Source organism: Pinus tabuliformis, chromosome 7, assembly GCF_031772625.1.
Source record: "Pinus tabuliformis cultivar Carrire ecotype Pingquan chromosome 7, CPIR1, whole genome shotgun sequence".
Taxonomy (NCBI): Eukaryota; Viridiplantae; Streptophyta; class Pinopsida; order Pinales; family Pinaceae; genus Pinus; species Pinus tabuliformis.
Genome location: NC_142293.1, coordinates 1,093,539,121 through 1,093,560,852, shown reverse-complemented (window position 1 = coordinate 1,093,560,852; position 21,732 = coordinate 1,093,539,121). Strand labels below are relative to the sequence as shown.

The 21,732-nt window shown below is 41.1% G+C and overlaps 1 protein-coding gene across 6 annotated transcripts in view; it reads right to left on the bottom strand.

Moving 5' to 3' along the window:
* LOC149251368 (uroporphyrinogen-III synthase, chloroplastic-like) overlaps window positions 1-21,732 on the bottom strand; it is a 335,450-nt gene that overhangs the window by 139,200 nt on the left and 174,518 nt on the right. For 5 of the 6 annotated variants that reach the window (XM_089459377.1, XM_089459379.1, XM_089459378.1 and 2 more), the window contains exons 4-5: window positions 9,463-9,529; window positions 8,091-8,209 (exon numbers count right to left, since the gene is read on the bottom strand). The exons of the other annotated variant lie outside the window; for it this stretch is intronic. In XM_089459377.1, coding sequence (XP_089315503.1) covers window positions 8,091-8,209; window positions 9,463-9,529 — 186 coding nt within the window. The remainder of the gene's footprint in view (window positions 1-8,090; window positions 8,210-9,462; window positions 9,530-21,732) is intronic. 6 annotated transcript variants of the gene reach the window in all.

Genomic DNA, 21,732 nt, shown 5'->3' with positions numbered 1-21,732 from the left:
GTTTTATTGTGGCCATGATATGCTCTTTCTATTTCTTTTAGCTGCATTGACCTCATAAGGCAAAGTTTCCAAGCCCTAGCAAGGTATGAGGATGTATGGGTACCAAATCCCAACGAACCAATGGTTAGTTGACCCCGAAGAATGGATGTGAAATAAAGGCTTGTAATGTATGATGGAAAGTGTTGAGTATGAAATAGGGATAGATGGAACTAAACTATCTCAATTAAGGCTTACCAAGGAGTGCCCCTTCTATACCCCATTGGGCCATTAAGGGAGGTCCTACTAGACTAGGATCGAAGATTAACCCCCCATTTACACTGAGAGAACAAGATCACGGTCGAAACCCATCCTTCTTTTAAGTCACCCGATAATCCATATCAAATGCCCAAAAACAAACAAGCATAAGCACCCAATTGCAAAATGATCAAAGTACCTTTTGAGTGGAGACCCACCTTCATCCATGTGTTCATGCTGGATGGGTGTGGGTGAGAACTTAGAAGTGTATGGTTGATGCAAGTGGCAAAGAAAATAATGGTGGATCATCCGCTAACAGTGGTTGTCAGGGGCTACTAGTTATGTGGATGGATGACTAGCTATCAAGAATAGGAGAAAAGTTTCCTTCTATATGGTTATCCATTTTGGTGGGTAACAAGGCTACACTTTCTCAGAGCATTACTGTGATCAACTCCAAATGGATCCCGAGTAGAGCACCTGCCATCCATCAAACTACCTCCCATATCCATAGGAGCAACCAAATATCTATTCTAGTTTCCTTCTTTTGACCTTGGATGCTAGGAGTATTCCTCACTCGTACACCCCTCACAACCCCCCAAATAGAGTAGTCGGGCTCCTTGATGGTTCCATAAGAATCTGACAGCAAGCTAGTGCCCAATTTTCCCCCCTCACCCTCAGCCATCAGACTCAAGGGACCTTGACATCATCGGCCTCATTGTAAGATCTCTCTCTCTCTCAACAGGTTTGTGGGTTGGGTTCTCCATCTCTCCAATCTTGGATAAACTCACTTAATGTTTCATATCACTATACCTTTGTCACGGTTTTATATATATGTTATGATGTTATATTTATGTAGGACCCTTTCTTTGTATTATTTTCGGCATTTTCTAGGAATTGCGTTGGCACTCCCACATTGTATCCACACTGATTATACTCTTCATTCCCATTGACCTACTTTTGTGGTCATTTGTCAGACATTAATAAAATTATCTTATCTTTCTTTTGTTTTAGACCATCATTACTACAATTTCCAATTCAATTTTAATGTAACTCTCCCTTGCTTTAAATTAATTAGAGCAAGATAATAACCATGGATAGCTAGTTTTTAATAACACTTTGTGGGGTCAAATTATTCCAGTAAAGTATGGCATAGAATCTGATGGGGCCCTAAATAAGTACTTCAATATGAAATGACACAAACTTAAGCATTTATCGCCATGCAATTTTGAACAAAAACTTACTTCAAAGGGCTGAACTATATTTATCTAAATGCCAATACGAAAAAATACATGACAGTTCTTGCCACTAAATAACAGCGATTACAACTCTAAGAATAAATTAAATAAATAATTCACTTATCTAAATATATAATAAGAAATGTTTGATAATGTAAACACAACCATACATCAAAAATAACCTAATGGTACACTGTTGACCTCTACTGGTCAACTTCCCATGCAGTACACCCTCTTTTCTTGGCAGAAAGGGGTAGCACCTGAACGACGTGTCCGTGCCAGCCTACAGTCATCAGCAGCTTGATCATTTCAATTGTAAACCCAGTCTGCATGTATGAATTGTAAATAATCTAAGCAGATCAGAGTCATGTATGTAAAATTGCCTAGGTGGACCTAATTTTTTATGATAATCTATGTCCCGAAAGGTTTTTCGTCTCACCGATCCATGGATCGGCAGAGTTTTCCTTCAAACCTGACCCCAAAGCCGGGATGGATTTTGTCATTAGAACTTTAGGAGAATCCTAGTGTGTTAATATGCTAGATTATAGTTGTGTCGCAGAACTGGGTGATTTATGAGGGTCTGTGTTAAGTGGGCTTGTCCCCTTGAGATGTAAGTTGTAAAAGTCATGATGTAATGTATCTTGAGGGTCGAAAAATGTTTTAAATCCCCTCGTGAGTCCTAAGTCCTAGGTCCTGGGTGATGTTTCCAAAGGTTTAGTTCGATGATCCATTTAAAAAATGAAATAAATAAAAAATAATAAAAAAAAATAAAAAATTTAAAATTTTAAAAATAATAATAAAATAATAAATAATAAAAAAATTTAAAAATTTAAAAAAATGAAATAAATAAAAAAATAATAAAAAAAAAATAATAAAAAAATTTAAAAATTTAAAAAATAATAATAAAATAAAATAAATAATAAATAATAAGAAATTTAAAAAATTTAAAAAATAATAATAAAAAATTAATTGAATAAATCGACGGATGAGATCAAGAGATGTCTTGATCTTCATCAACGGTCGAGATCATTTCTACATGGATCATTCGAACTAGCCGTTGGGATCATTTCCTTTATATAGGGTCTTAGGTGGTCATTTCAGATTCATTCGATCTGTGAGTCAGATACTGAAGAAGCTCTCTTGTAAATCTGTTTCTGGTTAATAAAGGAAGACTTTGGGGTCCATATCTTGCTGGTGTTACTCTCTTGGAATGCTGTGAGATCATTTCATTTTCTGCATATGTTATTTTCAGCCATTAATAATAGCTTTTCGTAGAGTATTGTGAGCACAGGTATCTTGTTCACTTGCTGGGGTTTGGGTGCTGTTAGGGTTTCTGAAGTAATGGCAGGTATCTCCATTACTGTTTGAGATCTAGCAGCATTTTTGCCTTCTTTGTTGACGGTTGTCTTGAGCTGTGCAGAAAACATTTTCTGAAGGAATTGTGTGGGCGTTCGGGGAAGTTCTCGGCTGAACCAGCCAACTCCCACAAGCATTTTTTGCTGAGCCCAGTTGGATTTGATCCTGGGTCTATCATTCGGTTTATTTATTTGATTTGCATGAGAAATTTTCTGAAGTTTTTCACAGTGACAAATCTGAAATTTTCGTTTCATTAAAATATTTCCGTTCTTATTGTGAATCTGGCTGTTAAGGGGCCAAATCTGTACATTAAATTAGCTGATCTAGGGTTTCCAAAATTTCGCTTATATACAGATTTCAGATTAAGGTTTTGTTTTCTTTGTTTTTATCAGGGTTTAGGGTTTTTAGGTTTCATTTTATCACATAAAAAATTTGGAAAATCATTTTTGCCAGTTTCAGTTGTTTTTCATGTTATATCTTAAGATCTGAATTTTTCAAGTCGAGATGCGAATATGATATCTAGTTAATGGTCTAGGATTCTCGTGGTGGTTTAAAGCATTTATCTTTTTTTCAAAATTCTCAGTCGCTGGATATCGTTTGGTTATGTGATTTCGCTGATACCTTTTGATGACAAATGATTGTTGTTCACGGTTTATTTTTCTATATCTAACAAGTAATCATTTTAACAATAATCTCTTAAGGCACTGGTCTGCTCAATTAATCAAATCATTTTAGTGCTTTTTATATCGTATCTCGTGTCTCCCAACCAACTGGTCGACAGTTGATCTCATCATCTCACAGGGACTACCCCCCTTAGCCACGGGAGACAGGCTTAAACGGAGGGATCGGGGATCAGAGTGACAGCCCCCGGTCTGAGCGTTGTCGTGTCAATCCGCGCGACAACATTTTTTGGCGCCGTTGCCGGGGACTGCTTTTTCTCGGTGTTTCAAACGACAAATCATTTTTCTCATTTCTTATCTCTTCATCTGGCCCGGCAACGCCAACATTTTTTTGGCGTCGTTGCCGGGGATAGAGTTTTTCTGTTCCTGGAGTTTCATCGACATTCACCTTATCATCTTTCTCATCTCTCATTTTGAGCTGGCAAATTCAACCTTTTGGGTTATCATTTGGATCTTTTATTGCTTTATTTTTCGCCATATCAGTAGCATCTCTTCGGTCTGTTTTTTGTTTGGGTGGTGACTCCACTTTCTCATTTTTCCCAGACAAAAAGCTTTCCTCATATCTGCTTGTGGTTACTTTTTGGATCCTAGAATCAGATTCATTGTTCAAGTGGCGACTCCACTTCTCTCATCTCTTAATTTTCTTGAGCAGAAATCTCTTTCTATCATCCATTTGATCCTTCATTGTTCATCATGGATTATTCATATAAACCATGTCATTTTACTGATAATCTCCATGATCTTCCGAAAGAGGCCGTTGGTAAATTATTTAAGTTCTCGGGTGGTGATTCGGTCACTGTTGAACAGCATTTAAACAGGTTTACTTGTGTAATGATCTTATATTGTAGATTTCCTCAATATAATCATGAAGATTTCAAGATGCGTCTATTTGTCCATTCTTTAGAGGGTGATGCCTTGAATTGGTTTAATAATTTTCCTAATGATTTTTTCACTTCTTTACAAGACATTCTCAATGCTTTTAAAGATAGATATGATAGTCCAAACAGCTTGCCTTCTGCCTCTAAAATTGTGCAACAGAATGAAAGTAATTTGATAAGAGGTCCAGCTGAAAGATCCCAAGACAATTCATCATGTCAGAATGTGTCATCCACCGGAAATATTGCAGATCAAGTTCATGATAGTGAAAAATCAGGGACAAATGACAATGAAAGGGAAGAGCAAAAGCAAATTTTACGAAATCTAATGATGCTGGTAAGGAATATGGAAATCAACCAAACTAATTATGTCAATGATGTGAAAACTTTATGCGCCCACCTGGAAAAACGTAATAGGGAGATTGAGGTCACGCAAAGTCACCATGCTAGAGAAATTGAGGCCATGAAAACTAAATATGAAACAGAAATTGGAAACATGCATAGCAAGATGTCAGAGTTAGAAGAGAATATGGTGACCATTAAAGCTGATCATGATAGGGAAATTGACTCTATGCAAAACAATTTATTAACTATGGATGAGGAAATGACTATCATAACGTTCAATCATAACAATCAGTTGGCTGACATGCAAGCGAATCATGAAGAAGAAATAAATTTCATGCAACATTGCTTGATGGACATAAAAGAAAAGAATGATAAAGTAATAAAACACATGCAAGAGCACCATGCCATACAAATCAGTGCTATAAGGGATGAATGCTCTAGACAGATAAATGCCATTAGAATACAGGTTCAAAGGTTTCAACAATTGGAAGATAAGAGAAACCAGCAAACATCAACAGATCAGGAGTCTTCTCATTTGCTGCAACAAGATTCATCTTATTATTGGGAGGTTGTTGATTCGATTGAAAGATGGTTGATTGAGGGTGATCCAGACAGACTTAAGAATGATAAAGATCAGATGCAAGATGAAGAAAGACATAGCACGCATATCTTACATACTTCATCTAATAGCTTTGAAACAGAAAGTACCAGGTCATCAGTAATTCAACCAGCCAGAAAGAAAAAGCGCAAAAGAAAGAAAATGAAAAGAAGATTTGACGCATCAGACGGCCGCAAGCAGCTTGATTTTCGGATAGGAAAGAGTCCTACCATATGCAAAATGGGACATGGCACATCCGACAAGCAGCCGACAGATTTGCCTGAAAGCAGGCAAATGCTCAGTATGCACTATATTGAACACATCTGATGCCGTAAGGCATCCTTTGTATCGTATTTCTAACCCTACTCCTTGTTTTTTCCGCATTTTCGTTTCTGCTTTAGATAGTTAATAAATGAAGAGCTTGTATCTTTATTGTGCTTAATGTATATGATGATTTTGGATGGATGCTACTTATTTTTGTGTTGTATGGATGCAGATTCTGGATTCTCACATTCCTGCAAGCAGCAACGTGTCCCCAAGTAGAGCCAGATGTTGACCTCTACTGGTCAACTTCCCATGCAGTACACCCTCTTTTCTTGGCAGAAAGGGGTAGCACCTGAACGACGTGTCCGTGCCAGCCTACAGTCATCAGCAGCTTGATCATTTCAATTGTAAACCCAGTCTGCATGTATGAATTGTAAATAATCTAAGCAGATCAGAGTCATGTATGTAAAATTGCCTAGGTGGACCTAATTTTCTATGATAATCTATGTCCCGAAAGGTTTTTCGTCTCACCGATCCATGGATTGGCAGAGTTTTCCTTCAAACCTGACCCCAAAGCCGGGATGGATTTTGTCATTAGAACTTTAGGAGAATCCTAGTGTGTTAATATGCTAGATTATAGTTGTGTCGCAGAACTGGGTGATTTATGAGGGTCTGTGTTAAGTGGGCTTGTCCCCTTGAGATGTAAGTTGTAAAAGTCATGATGTAATGTATCTTGAGGGTCGAAAAATGTTTTAAATCCCCTCGTGAGTCCTAAGTCCTAGGTCCTGGGTGATGTTTCCAAAGGTTTAGTTCGATGATCCATTTAAAAAATGAAATAAATAAAAAAAATTAAAAATTTAAAAATTTTAAAAATAATAATAAAATAATAAATAATAAAAAAATTTAAAAATTTAAAAAAATGAAATAAATAAAAAATTTAAAAATTTAAAAAAATGAAATAAATAAAAAATAATAAAAAAAATTTAAAAATTTAAAAAATAATAATAAAATAATAAATAATAAGAAATTTAAAAAATTTAAAAAATAATAATAAAAAATTAATTGAATAAATCGACGGATGAGATCAAGAGATGTCTTGATCTTCATCAACGGTCGAGATCATTTCTACATGGATCATTCGAACTAGCCGTTGGGATCATTTCCTTTATATAGGGTCTTAGGTGGTCATTTCAGATTCATTCGATCTGTGAGTCAGATACTGAAGAAGCTCTCTTGTAAATCTGTTTCTGGTTAATAAAGGAAGACTTTGGGGTCCATATCTTGCTGGTGTTACTCTCTTGGAATGCTGTGAGATCATTTCATTTTCTGCATATGTTATTTTCAGCCATTAATAATAGCTTTTCGTAGAGTATTGTGAGCACAGGTATCTTGTTCACTTGCTGGGGTTTGGGTGCTGTTAGGGTTTCTGAAGTAATGGTAGGTATCTCCATTACTGTTTGAGATCTAGCAGCATTTTTGCCCTCTTTGTTGACGGTTGTCTTGAGCTGTGCAGAAAACATTTTCTGAAGGAATTTTGTGGGCGTTCGGGGAAGTTCTCGGCTGAACCAGCCAACTCCCGCAAGCATTTTTTGCTGAGCCCAGTTGGATTTGATCCTGGGTCTATCATTCGGTTTATTTATTTGATTTGCATGAGAAATTTTCTGAAGTTCTTCACAGTGACAAATCTGAAATTTTCGTTTCGTTAAAATATTTCCGTTCTTATTGCTGAATCTGGCTGTTAAGGGGCCAAATCTGTACATTAAATTAGCTGATCTAGGGTTTCCAAAATTTCGCTTATATACAGATTTCAGATTAAGGTTTTGTTTTCTTTGTTTTTATCAGGGTTTAGGGTTTTTAGGTTTCATTTTATCACATAAAAAATTTGGAAAATCATTTTTGCCAGTTTCAGTTGTTTTTCATGTTATATCTTAAGATCTGAATTTTTCAAGTCGAGATGCGAATATGATATCTAGTTAATGGTCTAGGATTCTCGTGGTGGTTTAAAGCATTTATCTTTTTTTCAAAATTCTCAGTCGCTGGATATCGTTTGGTTATGTGATTTCGCTGATACCTTTTGATGACAAATGATTGTTGTTCACGGTTTATTTTTCTATATCTAACAAGTAATCATTTTAACAATAATCTCTTAAGGCACTGGTCCGCTCAATTAATCAAATCATTTTAGTGCTTTTTATATCGTATCTCGTGTCTCCCAACCAACTGGTCGACAGTTGGTCTCATCATCTCACAGGGACTACCCCCTTTAGCCGCGGGAGACAGGCTTAAACGGAGGGATCGGGGATCAGAGTGACAGCCCCCGGTCTGAGCGTTGTCGTGTCAATCCGCGCGACAACAGTACACCATCCCAGAGAAAAATAGAATAAGCCATTTCTGTCTGTTCCTCGAGAGGAAAACAGAAAAGGCATGTGCTATGAGAAAGTACAATACTCATCCTTGCCTAAATTGGCTACAAGGCAAAATTTACGAGAAAAAAAGGTTACACCTTTGGATGGTAAAAAACCAATTTTCAGCAGGTTGTCATTTGATTGTACTATATTTTGAAAGACTCTCGCAGTACCAGAACCAACAACTCCAATCTGAACTTTTGGAAACTCTGCAGACCTGCCAAAACCCAAACAACAATGATAAGTTCCTAGAGGAAAACTACACTCAACCAATCTATTAAACCACAAACACATATAATGACATATGATGACCAGTGGATTGCAGTAACATGTTTGGAACTCAGAAATCATAACTAAAAATAAAGAGAACCCTCGTGAGTAAAGTTTCAAAATGATTTATTGCCTACTTGATACTTTGCTAATGCAATAAAAAACCTAACCTTCCAAGTCTCCTTCTAAGTCATTGGATTCAGTGGTTGCATAGTATTTGGTCTATGCAAGTTTCTATAAACTCTGTTTATTTGCTTGCTTGGTGACCTATCAGGCTCTCCCCCCCAAGGGCTCAGTTGGCGAAGGGTGGCCTTTCAGATGAACTCTACCTCTCCTATCTAAAGGAAGAAACTGGCAAGCACATCCTTTGGGAGTGCTTTTTTGCAAGGTCTTGTTGGGATCAGGTTTAGTTGCAGTGGGCAAGCATTGTTTAGGAGCATTTGCATTGGACAGCAGTAGTTGCAGTTGGCACAGGGGCATCTGCATTGGAGAGTAGTTGCAGCTCACACAGCAGCATCTGTATTGGAGGGCAGCCTTGTTGGGGAATTCCCGATCTGTCATTATGGATTCTCTGGCAAGCTCTTGGCATGGTTAGAAAGTTTCAGCTTTATTTGTTTTTTGGAAATTTTGTCACAAATACGAGTTTGAAAATGAGGTCAATTCTTTGGCTGCATTTTGTCAGTTATGAAGAGAAGGTACATATGTGGCTGCTGGAGGAAGGGTCATTATTGATAAAAGATGTCAAACTGTTAGATTCTGCCACTTATTCTAACTTCAGAGCTGTTTTAGCCCTTAGGTACATTAATGAAGAGGATGTAAATTCCATTATATATACCCTTTCATTTTATTTTCTTGTTGCTTATGTAAATAATTTTCTGTATATAAAAGTATCTTTTATCAAAATAAAGCCCCGAGGGTTAGCTCAATTGGTCAAGGTCCCATTGCTAAAGCATCTCACCATTGGGAGTTCATGAGGTCAATTCTCCTCGACGCCCTGGGGTTAGGCTCTGATTAGTTTAGCCAGCAGGATGTGATCCCTTTGGGTGGATCTGCCTGGATTTTCCTCGGACAAAAAAAAAATATCAAAATAAAAATGAACAATAACAAAAAAATGCTCCACTGCATTCTAGATACATACAAACTCATAGTTTCAATAATAACACTCATACCAATTTTTCAAGAGAAGACAGAATCACCTACTTCCAGGCATCTAGAAATACCAAGCCTGCTTCTGGAGAGGTTATCACAATCCAATCAAATGTATTATCTGCAACATACACCAACAACAAAGGTAGGCCATAAAAGTGACTTTCTTTCATTATTTCATAGCTTCATTATATTTAAAAGAAAATAGTACAAACTGACTCAAGAAAATAGTACAATACATATATCATACCAAAAAGGAAAACAATATCAGCTTCCAAATTGCCCAAATTACTCGAAAGAAAAAAGGCAAGACAAACAGAAGGGATTTTCCTTCTCTCTAGTTCATTACAACAGCATTGCTTTTGTTCATTGGGCCCAATCTCTCACTAACAGGCAAAAGGATAGCATGCATCCTGTAATAATGGTAAACAAAGCTCAACAAATGTGTACACGTGTAACTATCAACTATGCTTAGTGTGCTTTTTCCCCTGTATATATTAGTATATAAAGTATATAAATAATATACAGAGTATAAAGAGTGGACATCTACTATGTGTATAGAATGGCCATGACCAGGAAGGGCTCGAGATTGAATTAGGAAGATACTTTGATGAAACTATAAAGGCCTTCAGCTCAAAGAAGTTAACCATAGGCAATAAATCTCTATTGGTGTTTTAAGCATGTCAATGTTCATGTAAGTTTGTTGGTTGACCTTTAAGTCAAAGGGGTTTAACTTCCGATTATCAATGTATAAAGGGTTCAAAAGAAGAAATCCTCATTAGGTGAAATAATTTAACTTTTGTACATACTTGATTCAAAGATGGTGATCGAGATTATTCCATGGTGCATGAGGAGAAAATTATCACATTAAAGAAAGTTACTGCAATAGAGAGTTACATGTTTCCCATGGTCTGCTGTTAAAATTGGCAACTAGGGCCAAACTCCATGTGGGTCATCTTATTTATGGCAGCTGATATTTTTCTTGGGTCCCACTCATCGAGAGGTGTAGGATTGATTTAAAGATAATCCAATTCCAATAAGTATTCATGGAGTTATGAATGTATTTGTGTTATAAGACAATTCGTCAAGGTCGGCCAGCAACTAAATAACACTCACATGTGCTCAATGTTTTAATATAAAAAGAGGTGGCTTGCCAGTCATTTGTACTCACTCTTCTTGTGATCTCTTCCTCTCCACTTGTCTTTGGGTTTTGATGGGAGCACAGATCCTAAGAGATATGCTGCCCTAAGAAGAGCTGCCCTAGATGCTGCCATGGGGAAGAAGGATCTACACAGCTCCTAGAAGATGATGCCCTAGCTCTATGTGCCCTAGATCTAGGACATTGTCATGGTGAAGCTGCCTAGGACAAAGTCATGTTGAAGCTGCCCAAGTGACAAGCATATTTGTAGGGCTGTTTGAGGACTGTTGAGAGGAGTTTAGGGCTGCCCAAGTGCCCTAACAAGAACAGTTAGGAACAGCAAAGTGACAAGCATATTTGGAGGGCTGTTCAAGGACTGTTGAGAGGAGTTTAGGGCTGCCCAAGTGCCCTAACCAGAACAGTTAGGAACAGCAAAGTGACAAGCAGATTTGGAGGGCTGTTCGAGGACTGTTGAGAGGAGTTTAGGGCTGCCCAAGTGCCCTAACCAGAATAGTTAGGAACAAGAAAGTGACAAGCAGATTTGGACCAGTGTTAGAGGTGTGTTGGGTCAAAGATATTGACCAGATTTGGATCTGATTCGGAGCAGCCTGTGGGAGCCATGTGTTTGGTTAACATGGAGTGTTGAATACCCCAAAGGAGTGCAGCATGATGTGATGGATGCAGCAGCATGGTGCAGTAAGGTGCAAGGAACAACATGTTTAGATGCAACAGTTGGACAGCAGCAAGCAATGCAAGGGACAACAAGCTAATACATGGGACAGCTGCAAGCATGGTGACACATGAGACAGCTGCAAGCATAGTGAAACACGGGACAGCTGCAAGCATGGTGAAGCATGAACAGCAGCAAGAAGCTTGGGACAGCTGCAAGCATGCTGAAGCATGGACAACAGCAAGCACAGTGCTGCAAGTACATTGGGACAGCAGTATAGTACTTGGTGCAGCAAGGACACAAAGCAGCAATGGTGCAACAAGCACATGGGTGATAGCATGGTGCAGCCGTGGCGCTAGGTACAGCAGTGCTAAACACTGGGATAACAACAGCAAGAGGAACAACATTGTGATGATGGGTGCAGCAAGGTGCAGCACGGTGAGGTGCGCCATGATGACGAGATGTAGCATAATGATAGGTGAAGGAGTCACCTTAGAGAATTAGTTGAAGCAACATGTCTTCAACTGATCTCACGTATCATCTTCCTAGAGATGATCTATGCTCTTATCTAGATAAGTCAAAGTGTTGACTTCTGTTCTAAATGTACTGTCTCTCTCTCTCTCTCTCTGCTGAACTATTGAAGAACATACAAGAAGAATTGATGAAGGGTTTCCCCACATTGGGGTTTGTCCCTGGCTAGCGCCACATCTTGTGTCCTCTTGTCTTGGCTTATCTTCTGCGATTTATATTTATGTTCTATCTGTAGTTTACTTTAATGCTGATGTGATTGCTAATCTGGAAAATATATTGAGCTAACTGTGAAAATTGAAATAAATTGCTCTAACATAGAACATACCTAAAATTAACATGGTATCAGAGTTGAGGTGAAAACAAAGCCCAAGCAAGAGTGAAAGAGCAATCACCGAAGACAGTTGGGAAAGGACAAAAGGATCAATGGATTCCTCATCCCTCTTCTAATTCACCAAGGGTGAAGTCGAAGCAGAGAATATTATCAGAATGGTGCAAAGGAAGTTTCTGATGGCCTACCTAAAGATCACTTCAATGGGAAGTGCGGATCTAAGGAAAGGCAGATTCCATTATGCGAAGGAGTGTCTGAATGGCAGGGACACATCACTTGATGATGATAACAATCAGTCCAGGGATATCTTCAATGATCAGAAGAATGACAGTGCAGGTCATCAAGGAAATGGCTGACTCTTCAAGAAAGCAAGGAACCCCAGGTATGGAGAATCAAACGTTGTTTCTAATAAGATAAAGAAGTGTTATCTTGTATTGGCCCTCTCCTTCAGATTCTCTGGGAATCTGGCTCATTGATTGTAGTGCTTCAAGGCACTCCATCAGATAGAAGGGTCCTCTCTCTCTACTTTGGTAGAGATGAAAACTTTTGTGGGATTATACTTGGAGCCGATGCCACCTATCCCGAAAAGGGTGTTACCCCTCAATTGAATGAGGGTAACTCGATTCATTTACAAAATCTCTTTTATGTACCTGATCGCAAGAAGAATTTGTTGTCCATTTCGGCAATCGAAGTCAAAGGTTGCAGGGTGGCATTCATCGATGGAAAGGTACGTGTTTGAAAATAGAATTTTCAAATATGCTTTTACTCATGGGTTTAGGGTTGGAAATTTGTATCAAGTCGCAAGAAGTCCATTGGGGACCATGTCAGTTGACACATAGCACCGGAGGCTAGTGAGTCAAATGATGACAGGGATCCCTGAATTCAAAAAGAGCATGAAGGTACATGTCTGAGATGTACTGAAGGAAAATTTTACAAGGGGACCATTCCCCTCATGTAGCAGATCCACAGGTTCGGAACAACCCAAGAAGGTTTGAGATTCATGATCAAGAATCTCATGTGTACAGGTGGAAGAAAGCCCTCTATGGCTTGAAGCAAATCACCCCGGGTTTGATATGAGAGGATTGATAGCTGTCAAATGAAGCTGAAGAATGAAGCCGATCCAAACCATTGTTTGAAGGTTGTGGATGATGGACCTCTCATACCGGCACCTTCTAAGAATGCCCTATTTCTGACAGATGCAGAACCTCTCACTTGCAGAAGTAAGAGGGAATTGGATTTCGGATGTGGAATGGTAAACTGCAAGACCGTGACTACCTCGAGGATCTTAACTTTCAGAAGTTATATGGTGGTGATGCCGGACCAGATTTGGGAAATGCCTCTGAGTTTCATAAACTCATTTGCATTGATGTTCTTGGTGAACTTCCATCTGGATATATGTTTTGCAGTTAGCATGGTGAGCTCATATTTGGTTGAGCCTCACTGGATTGGTGCCAAGAATCTTCTAAGATATCTTCAGGGCACAACCTCTCATGGATTGAGATACAATGTTGAAAAAATGAAGCAGCATGATTATGCTGACTAGGTAGGCAGTGTGGAGGATCACTAGAGCACTTCCCAGTGCTGATTCTTTTTGGGTTCTGCTTCGATATCATGGATGAGCAGGAAGCAGAAGTCGGTTGATATAAGCACCGTCGAGACCGAATACATAGCCATGAGTATGATCTCGTATGAAGCTGCCTAGTTGTGGAAGCTCTTCAATGAGTTGTTTGTACACATGATGAATACCACCATATCCTCTTTGATAACCAGGAGGGGGATTCGATTGTTGAGGAATCCCGTATTGGATGATTGCTCCAGCAAATAAACATCAGATACTGCCTTATCTGGGATATGGTAAGTCGATGTAATATTCCTAATTAGCCATGGCTAATTGGAATATTCGATTTTGCTCAATTTTGCCTTCTATAGTTATTTATAAATAAAAAGGTGAGGAAAGGGGAACATAACTCACTTTATGAATAAAGTCACTCCCTAGTAGCACAACGTTGTAACTTAAAAGGGGAGCCAAGGGGGCCCAAGGACCACGTAGAGAAGGGGCCCACGTAGACACTTGGAGGGATTGCGCAGATGGAGAAGGAACACGTGGCAAGAGAGAGGCTGCGTTGGGGGAGGTGGGCCTTAGGGTTTTGAGAGAAGCCAATGCTATAAAGGAGAGAGGAGCCTCCTCATTTTGATCATTCGATTATGTTGCATTTGAGCTAGTCACTTCGACTTAGAGCACGCTGGCTGTTTAGCCTGTCTGCAACACTATTTAGTGCATCGAGTGTCTCCATTCGGAGATCTCACCCTTAGCTCGGGGAAGGTAGTTTCAGCAGTATTTTGTAGGAGGAACGATTTCTGGAGTTGAGGAGGAGCTGAGCATTTTGATGACTGCGCAGTCTTGAGAGGGGAGGACGCAGTTTCTTTTGGTAGGAGCTCCGGGTTGGGGTTTTGTGGAGGATTTGAGCTTGGAGATTGAGCAAGGGATCAGCCCTTGCATATTGGAGGATTTTGGCAGAGTTTCGGGTAGAGTTTTGGAGGATTCTCTTCAGGAGCAGCGCAGAGCCTTGAGGGATTGCGTAGATCCCCAAGGGGGTGATTTTCGGGGGTCAGCGATTTTAGAAAAGCTTTCTGGGCTTTTCTGGGTTTATTGAGCAGAGGTTGATTCCAGAGTTTTAGCATTTTCTGAGGAGGGGAACAGCCCCAAATCCTCATTTGATTCCAGCAGTAGCAGTAGCACAGCAGTTCTCCGGCAGTTTGGACGCAGTTCAGAGAGAGGCCATTTCCTTACCATTCTGAGTGTATTTCTTCACTTGCCTTGTGCAAGTTGAGGTGCTATCTTTTTGATCACCTCTTGTACTCTTTCCATTACTCAGTATAATAAAATGGCTTAGCATTTCTCTCTGCATTTCTCGAGTATCTGCTTATATTCCATGTATGCATTATTGTATGTTGCATTACTGTTATTTCTCTGGCTGGAGTTTGCTTGTGTTTGAGGTATATCTCTGATAAGGGATATTACAGTGGTATCAGAGCATAGATCTGGCTCAACCTGTGGAGCTAGCAGTCTATGACACCGAGGGAGAAGCCTACATCTGTTACAGAGGTAGGAAATACAGAGATATCGAGCATAGGTTGGAGAACACCTACGGAGAGGGAGACTGTGTTCAAGTGGTGGACACAGGACAGGAGGAGCCTGTGGTGAACACAGGATAGGAGGAGCCTGTGGTGGACGCAAAGCAGGAGGATCCAATGGCAGATGATGACAGGAAGAGATTTGCGAACATACTCCTCAAATCAGTGCAAGATCTGTCGAGGCAGATCAAGGTGATGGGGCAGAGATTCACGACGGTGGAGGCTAGATAGCATGAGAACCCATGGGTTTTCCAGGTTGGTGAGGGATCGGATACATCTAACCATTTTCCAGAGCAGGGTGCCACTCAGCATGATACTACTCAGTAGATGGCCTCACATGCCCCTACACATTCTACCATGCCCACTTTCCTAGGAGCAGACACGAGGGCCGGAGCCCAGCAGGAGGCAGAGGCCGGTCATATGGGTGATAATTTTGCAGAGTACCAAGCCTATGGGCAGGAGTTCAGGGATGCTCTCTCATTCAGAGACATTGTTCAGCTCCAACGGGATAGTAGACCCCACGACCATCACAGAGGATACCGGCATTATCATGATGGAGACACCCACCGCACAACTAGTAGATTCCACTTGCCTACGTTTGATGGCTCATCAAACAATTCGGCAAAGTCTTGGGTGGAGAAGCTGGACATCTATTTCCAGCTTAACCAGATGTCGGAGACAAAGGCCATCAAGGTGGCAACATTACATTTGGATGGTGAGGCTCAGGACTGGTGGTTCCATGGGTTGGTTACACTCGGACACTCCACAGTGACGACATATGCCGAGTTCACCAGGAGACTGATAGAGAGGTTTGACTGGAGGGATCCAGAATAGCACTTTGTTGAGCTAACGAGGCTCAAACAGACTAGGAACCCAGAGACCTACATTGCAGACTTCTTGAGGGTTTCAGTGATGGTGCCAGATCTATCCGCAGCACGGAGGATCCACATGTTTGTTGAGGGCTAGCAGAGCCACTTCGAGGTCTAGTCAGATCCACTAGACCAGCCACACTCCAGGATGCTATTAGCAGGACCCGGGACTTACATTATGCCTTACCCAGGACCCCGACACCTTACCCCCAGAGACAGGCTTTCCAGCCTGAGGGGCAGGATGTGAGGATTCCACCTCCAAAGGGAAATCCAGGACGAGCACAAATTGATGATGATGCCAAGAGGGCGCTGAAGAAGAAGCGGTTGTGCTTTACCTGTCAGGAGGCGTGGGCACTGGGACACAAATGTGCTGCTGGCAAAGCACATTTTATTGAGGTCTTCTCCGAGAGCAGCGGGGAAGAGGATGAGGAGGATGATGTGGAGCAGTGTTGCGGGGGAGCGCCCCCCCCCCCCCCTCGCTCCCGCTCCCGATCCGCGCTCCGGGCGGGAGCGCGCTCCCTAAAAAAAATTTCGCTCCCTGCCTTTTCGGGAGCGTTTTGCCTTTTTTGCATTTTTTTTTTGTAGTAATGTTCGAAATGCAATTTTTTTTGAAAGAAACAAATAGTTTTTGAGTGGGGCAACTTAATGATCAAGTCTAGGCCCTAGTATTGATATGCTATTCATGGTAATGTTAAATTCTTAAAGTAAAAGTGACATTTTCTTTAATTTTCATTTTCATCCTTTTACTTAAATTTTTAACATTACCATGAAATGACTCAGGATGTTTGAGAGTGGTTTCGTCCTCATTGGATTTCATATGGAGAAAGTAGAATTTTAGATTTCATTCAAAATCCAGCAGACTTATCAGTTTTTCAGGATTTCAGGATTGGAGGATTGCAATGTTTCCATTGAATTTTGTCATGTATTAGGGTATGGAACTCATATTTAATCAAGAGTACCAATCCCTCTATGTACCTTGATGTTAGTGACATTGGTTGTCGAACTCCTCTATCATGACCCTTCTAAAAATGTACACATCACTCAAACAAAATCTTGACTTGACATGCTATGCTTTTTCTATCTTATGTTAATGCTTAGAGGGTGATATTAATGACAAAGATCCCTATACAGATACAAAGGTAATGACAAAGATACCTCTAGATATTAATGCTTGGAGGGTGATATTAATGACAAAGATCCTGATTTTGCAACAAGACTAAAAAATTAGACATTTCTCGTGGTGGCAAGAGGCCCAAGCATAAGAAATAGATAATAGATTTACTTCTCTTTTCTAGTTTCTAGTCGCTTTTATAACTATTGACTCTTTCATATTTATTATGATATTTTTTTAAACAATATATGACAATTTAAGTTTGAAGTTGGCAATTATAACTCATTAGTAATGAATTATGAATATGATGCTTCATGAAAGTTGAAAGTTGTTTCATTTCATTTCATTTTATAACATTTCATTTCATGTTAGATATTATTTGTTGTAATGATTACACTTAGCTTACAAGTACAACTTTAGTGATCAATGATGATAAATGTTATATATTGAATTTTGAAAGCTTGAAACTTTAAGATTGATGAATCATGAGACTCAATATGTTGTATGTTACTATGTTACTAACTTGCGGACGTGGTTGATGAAGATTATAACTTCTAGATGATTGTTGTTATATGGTTCAATCTATGCTTTTTTATGTTTTTTATATCTAATTCATCATTCTACATGTTTTTGTTGACATATATGTATCAAAAATTAAAAAATATAAAATATATATATTTTTAAAAAATCGCTCCGGGATTCGCTCCCAAACCGGGAGCTTCTGAAAATGGTCGCTCCCGCTCCCGCTTCCGCTCCCGCTCCCAAGTAACATTGATGTGGAGGTAGGAGATAGTCATTTCGTGCAGGATACTTTGCCACCTCCACCACCACCAGCAGGTGGTGCAGCTTTTGCACCTACCAAAGGGGCCCTTGCAGCATTGCGAGGAGTTCCCAAGTATTTGACGTTGCGCATACGGGGGACAGTACGTGGCCAGCAAGTATCAGTTTTGGTTGACAGTGGGGCAACCCACAACTTCATCGATGCACAAATGGTTGAGCAGAGAGGTATACAAACAGAGAGCTTCGATGGCTTTTCAGTTTTTGTCCCATGAGATCAGACCATGGTGTGTGCTCGTTATGTTTCAGAGTTATCAGTGATGATGGGCACCTACAATCTAACTAACCACTTTTTCGTGGTCGATATTCTGGACACCAACATGATACTGGGTGTTCAGTGGCTTATCACTCTAGGGAAGGTCACGACAAATTGGAAGGCCCTAGAGATGGATTGGGATGATGAGAAGACAGAGAGGCATGAGAAGATACGGGGAAAGCACACATATCCGCCTTAGACTGTTTCGGCTCATCAGATGGAGGCAGTCTTTCGAAAGGGAGACGTAGAGTGGGCAGTAGAGCTGCGTGCATCAGAGTCAAGGACTACAGGACAGACGGTGCACCCAGAGATACAGTCCATCCTTGACCAGTATGCCACAGTGTTTGGGGAGATTACGCCGGGACAGCCATCGAACCGGGGATTTGAGCACACCATTGAGCTTGAGCAGGGCATACAGGCGGTGATTATTGGCCTATCGGGATGAGATTGAGCGGGCCATTCAGGAGTTGCTAGCTCTTGGGCACATTCAGCCAAGCACAAGTCCTTTTGCTTCTTCTGTGGTGTTGGTGAAGAAGAAGGATGGCACATTGAGGATGTGCATTGACTACAGGGCCCTGAACAAGAAGACCCTGAAGAACACGTACCCCATACCCAGGATCGATGAGTTGATGGATGAGTTGAGAGGGGCACGGTTCTTCTCAAAGATTGATTTGAGATTTGGGTACCATCAGATTCGCATGAGGGAGCAGGGCATGCCCAAGACCACCTTCAAGTGTCACTATGGGCACTTTGAGTTTTTGGTGATGCCCTTCGGGCTAACCAACGCCCCAGCTACATTCCAGTCCTGCATGAATCACATGTTCCGCAGTCACTTAAGGAAGTTTGTGTTGGTGTTCTTTGATGATATTCTCATTTATAGCAACACTTGGGAGGAGCATCTCTAGCACATTGAGACAGTGTTGCACATCTTGGAGGAGTAGCAGTTCTATGCCAAGCTCTCCAAGTGTGAGTTTGGGTTGACGGAGATGTTGTACTTGGGACACATCATAGGGGTGGACGGAGTGAGAGTCCACGAGGAGAAGATCAGGGCCATCAAAGATTGGCCGGAGCCGAGGAACATGACAAGAGTTTCTCATATCTTGTTGCACCCCTGACAGATCTGACGAGGAAGGAGGCATTCAGTTGGTCGGATATAGCACAGCGAGCCTTTGACAGGCTCAAGGAGGTTATGAGCAACTGCCTAGTGCTTGTATTGCCGGATTTTTCGCAGCCATTTGTTTTGGAGTGTGATGCATCGAGAGAGGGGATCGACGCAGTGTTGATGCAGGGAGGTCACCTTATAGCCTTTGAGAGCTGGAAGCTCCTTCCGCATGAGAGGTTGTATTCTATATACGACAAGGAGATGCTGGCCATTATGCATGCATTGGCCAAATTCCAGCAGTATTTAGTGGGCAGCAGGTTCAAGGTGAGGACTAATCACAATAGCCTCAGGTTCTTTTTGGAGCAAAAACAGCTACAGGAGAGGCAGTAGAAGTGGATCAGTAAGATCCAAGCATATGACTTTGACATTAAGTATGTCAAGGGTAAAAACAACGTGGTAGCAAATGCCCTTTCACGTAGACCAGCCACGTTGTCTCTTATGAGCTTGGACACAGACTAGAGGGCTCGACTCTTAGTAGAGTACTCCAAGGACAGATTTGCATGTGAGGTTCTGGATGGGCAGGTGGCGGATGACAGGTACAAGGTAATTGATGAGATCATCTACTATAAGGACCGGATCTTCTTGAATGAGGGATCTCAGCTCAAGAAGAAGATACTTCAGGCATCACATGATTCACCATTAGCCGACCATTAGGGGTTTACCAAAACTTACAGGGCCATTAGAGAGAGGTTCTCATGGAAGGGCTTCAAGGAGGACGTACTCCAGCATATTCGGGAGTGCGATATCTGCTAGAGGAACAAGGGGGATATGAGCCATCCCGTAGGATTATTGCAGCCTCTTCCCATTCTGGAGGGGAAATGGGAGAGTATTTCGATGGACTTCATCACAGGGTTGCCCATGGTGCAGGGCAAGGATTGTATCTTTGTCGTCGTTGATCGACTGACAAAGTACGCACATTTTTTCGCCATATCCGCACACTACACAGCAGCGCAGGTGGCCGAGCTGTTCTTCAGAGAGGTCTTCAGGCTACATGGTCTTCCTAAGACCATCATCAATGACAGGGACAGCTGTTTCATGGGCGGGTTTTGGCAGGAGCTTTTCCGGTTGGTGGGGACGGAGTTGACACCGAGTACCAGTTATCACCCACAGACAGACGGGCAGACGGAGATAGTTAACAAGTGGCTGGAGGGCTACTTGCGTAACTATGTCAGTGGGCAGCAGCGAGCATGGCTGAAGTGGTTGCATCTGAGGGAGTACTGCTACAACACTACACATCACATGTCCATTAGTATGTCACCATTCTATGCTTTGTATGGATATCATCCTTTATGTTTTGCTAACGTGATGTTTGGTGCTAGCAAGGCTCCGAGAGCCAAGATTTGGATCCAAGAGACTCAGGATATCCTCCTCTCAAGGATAATATGGCTACAACGCAGAACTAACAGAAGCTGTATGCTGACAGGGGTCGGGTGGAGAGATAGTTTGAGGTAGGGGACTTAGTCTACCTATGATTACAGCCATACTGACAGACGTCACTAAAGCAGTAGGGAGTTGATAAGCTCAAGCCCCGCTTTTATGGGCCATACAGGGTGATACGCAGGATTGGACAGGTTGCGTATGAATTGGCGTTGCCCCAAGGCAACAAGATTCATAACGTTTTTCATGTATCATGCTTGAAGAAGGCATTGAGGCAGTCGGTGACAGTGACAAATGAGCTACCACCTACGGATGATGAGAGGCGTTTAGTGTTGCAGCCAGAGGCTATTATTGATACCAGGGAGAGGCAGCTACGGAGCAGGACGGTCCAGAAATTCTTGGTGAGGTGGAAGAATTTACCAAATGAGGATGCCACTTGGGAGAGTGAGGAAACTTTACAGCATCCATCACTTCAGTTGCTTGAGGACAAGCAACATTTTTCCAGGGTAGACTGTAATATTCCTAATTAGCCATGGCTAATTGGAATATTCGATTTTGCTCAATTTTGCCTTCTATAGTTATTTATAAAATAAAAGGTGAGGAAAGGGGGACATAACTCACTTTGTGAATAAAGTCACTCCTTAGTAGCACAATGTTGTAACTTAAAAGGGGAGCCAAGGGGGCCCAAGGACCATGTAGAGAAGGGGCCCACGTAGACACTTGGAGGGACTATGCAAATGGAGAAGGAACACATGGCAAGAGAGAGGCTACGTTGGAGGAGGTGGGACTTAGGGTTTTGAGAGAGGCCAACGCTATAAAGGAGAGAGGAGCCTCCTCATTTTGATTATTCGATTATGTTGCATTTGAGCTAGTCACTTCGACTTAGAGCACGCTGGTTGTTTAGCCTGTC